This window comes from Rutidosis leptorrhynchoides, chromosome 4 (assembly GCF_046630445.1).
Source record: "Rutidosis leptorrhynchoides isolate AG116_Rl617_1_P2 chromosome 4, CSIRO_AGI_Rlap_v1, whole genome shotgun sequence".
Lineage (NCBI taxonomy): Eukaryota > Viridiplantae > Streptophyta > Magnoliopsida > Asterales > Asteraceae > Rutidosis > Rutidosis leptorrhynchoides.
In genome coordinates, this window is record NC_092336.1 from 238,846,231 (window position 1) to 238,849,558 (window position 3,328).

At 33.6% G+C, this 3,328-nt stretch overlaps 1 protein-coding gene across 1 annotated transcript; it reads left to right on the forward strand.

The window, feature by feature from the left end:
* The first annotated feature begins 1,343 nt into the window (after positions 1-1,343).
* Positions 1,344-2,381, forward strand: LOC139841500 (F-box/kelch-repeat protein At3g06240-like). The gene has a single exon (XM_071831716.1). It carries the CDS (start codon positions 1,344-1,346, stop codon positions 2,379-2,381), a length of 1,038 nt encoding a protein of 345 aa, XP_071687817.1.
* The last annotated feature ends 947 nt before the right edge of the window (positions 2,382-3,328 follow it).

Below are 3,328 nucleotides of genomic sequence, written 5' to 3' on the forward strand. Positions count from 1 at the left end.
CTGGAGACAATACGTGTTTGAGGCTATCAAAGAAAAAGCTCAACTGACTATATCATGTTCCATTTTTTTAATTAATTACGTCATTTTTAATTCTTTAATTGAACCTAATTAAGGCACGTGTCTAGGTTTTATTTTTTTAATTTTTCTTTAACTTAAAAAATAGTTTATTATGATGTCATCAATTTAGAATTTTAATATTAACTATAGATAGATAGATAGCACTAAGTCAACAAACTTACCACAACTTCATACATTAATCTTATTCTTAAGACGACCCTAACCTAACCCGTTTTCATTAGAAAATTTCTAAATATAAATCTTCGTATTCTTCTATTCAATTATAAGTGTATAAATATACACTTTCCTCACATTGAAAGGCAGATTGGCATACGTATTCTCAGTCTTGTCTTTCCCTCTCGCTTTAGGGTTTCAAAGGCGCGGCTTTTGATTCATTATTTTGCTAATCATCATCAGGTTAGTTTTATAAAATCTTTAAATTTACGTTAATTAGTTCAGTCGTTAGGTTTAATAACTAAATTACACAAATGTTAATTGGAGTAATTTTAGGTTTTAAGTTGGGTGCTTAGTTATTTGATCTGCGTTTTCTGTTTAATTACTATACCAGTCGTTTTTTAGCTGTTGGTAACAATTTGATTGCAATGTTTCTGTTAAGTTATTGTAATTAATATGTATATATTATAGGCAACCCATCGTTCCACATTGTAGCCTTGCAGGTGAACATTAGTGGCCGATCAGCTTTGTGTATTCGAAGGGCTCAACTTTTTCAGCATAGGAAGTAGGTTTGTGTTAGTAGTATGATCAGGTGATGAGGTTGTTTTTTAGTGTTTTTAGATGTAAGTTAAAGTGTTCTTGCTGATGATATACAAGGGTAGCAGCATGTTAATGAGTTTAACAGTATGCTTTGTTATTTTTTAAGGTATGGGGATTAGTAAACATCCAACTAAATAATTAAATTGATGTGGTTACGGTATGTAAATCATGTTTGTGTCTTGCTTTACTTTGTACTTTCTCATGTAGATCTTTAAATTTTACTAGTTTAATTTCAATACTCTCTCTCTCTCTCTCTCTCTCTCTCTCTCTCTCTCTCTCTATCTATATATATATATATATATATATATATATATATATATATATATATATATATATATATATATATATATATATATATATATGTGTGTGTGTGTGTGTGTGTGTGTGTGTGTGTGTGTGTGTGTGATATAATGACGTTGACGATTACTTGCTTTTATTTTGTGTAGACATTGTTTGTTTTCCACCCGGTGCACGCCTATTAAAGACATATTTATTTCGTGTTTGGTTTTCTGATGGCCGCTGTCGACTTTTTACCTGATGAGATTGTTCTCAATATACTTGCTAGGCTTCCAACAAAGCCATTGTTACGATTTCGGTGCGTATCCAGATATTGGCTTCGTATGCTTATGGACCCTTACTTTATGAAGTTGAGATCACATAAAAACATCATTCTCCACATTAATAGGGAAAACTTATACTTCATAGACAGTAATGTATCTACTAATGACAGTACATATTCAGTATTCACGCGTTGTTATCCGTTAGAGGACCTACATACTATTCGTCCATTTGCTAGACTTATTGGATCCTTCAATGGGTTAGTCCTTATAGTTTATATAATAGATTTCATTTTATACAATCCTTTTACTGGTGTTACTTCCAAGAAACTTCCGGATCCTCCTACTCCGATTAAGTATAGAAATGGATATGGACTTGGCTACGGTGATACTCCTAGTGACTTAAAAATCGTTAAGTTGAAAGAATATTCCCGTCGTTATGAGGTCTACGACTTTAATAGGAATTCATGGAGCTCTTGGAGTTCGGATAAATACGGCATAAGGTACACTATGTTTCTACATAATGTGGGTACATTTGTAAATGGATATTTGTATTGGATTAGATCAGAACATGTGTTGATTGCCTTCAGTGTTAAAGATATGGTTCTTTCTGAGATTTATCTACCATCTACTTCGAAAATCATTGGGAATCTAGGTACGATAAATGGATGCCTTTGTTGGCTCAAAATGCCTAATTCATCCAAATTCGAGTTGTGGGTGACGAAGGAACCCTCCATTGAGAGCTCATGGGTGAATACATATTCGTTCACGTTAGATCACAAATGGGACTTCTATTATCACCCTCTTAATATTTTTGATGATGGAAAAATTCTTTTTGTGACACCGTTAAAGCAACTCATTATCTACGATATTTCAAAAGGCTCTTATGAAACGCTTAATATCAGTTTGATTAGCGAACGCGTTTTAATCAATTACATGAACATGAATTGCACACAGTATGTGGAGACTTTGGTTTCACCTTTAGATGTCTGATTCTCGAGATTGGATGGAAGATAAAAGGAAAAACTTGCAAATGCAATGTTTTAACTTGATTTCAATGTGTTTTAGTTCCTTCTTTGTAATATTTTTAAGAAATTATGTCACTTGCATATAATAGTAGGGGGAGTGTTATTGTAGCGACCCCGACAAATCGTCAAGTGACGGCGTCGACTACGTGGGTCCCATTACCTGGTCATAAGTCTTTATGACAATGTTTGACCAAAATATGTCACCCTCATTTCAAAATAAAGATTGTTTTCAAAGTTTACAAGAATTGTTCAACCAAAAGTTAAGTTACAAGGTTATAAGTACATTTGAAATCTAGGCGACACGGTTTAAAGTAAAGTCAAAAGACGCTCCAAGTAATGCATGTATACTCGACATCCAATGCAAGTATCAAATAGTGAGCGGAAGCATGTATCACATATCGTGCAAGACCTGAGAAAAACATAGAAATCTGTCAACGAAAACGTTGGTGAAATCATAGGTTTAAGTAAGTAAGTGAGTAAAAGTAAGTAAGTCGAACCACAAGGTTTGCAAAGTTGAAATAATAGTAATACATTCTAAAAGTTAATATTCACGAGCACCCAATTATCAAAGCTTAACATTCCATCCATTGTATACCCCATCCATAGTGCTAGAACAAACACTGATTCTCGAAAATATATTTCATCCGTAGACGGTAGCGAACCGTCAAAGATGAGGGTTGTCAAACCCATATGGCCATATAACATAAGTTCTCGCTTACACCATCTGTTGTAACTAATGATAATCGGATTGAGGATTTTCGTTCTAAACTCGTATGTAGAATGTTTGTTTTCCCGTTCTTGTGTTCACTTAGTTCAAAAGAATCGTTTATGTTTTCTCATCCCAAAAGTAAGTTCAAAAGAGTAAAAAGTGGGACTATGATCTCACCTTTGATTGCAAGAGTGAAATAGTAC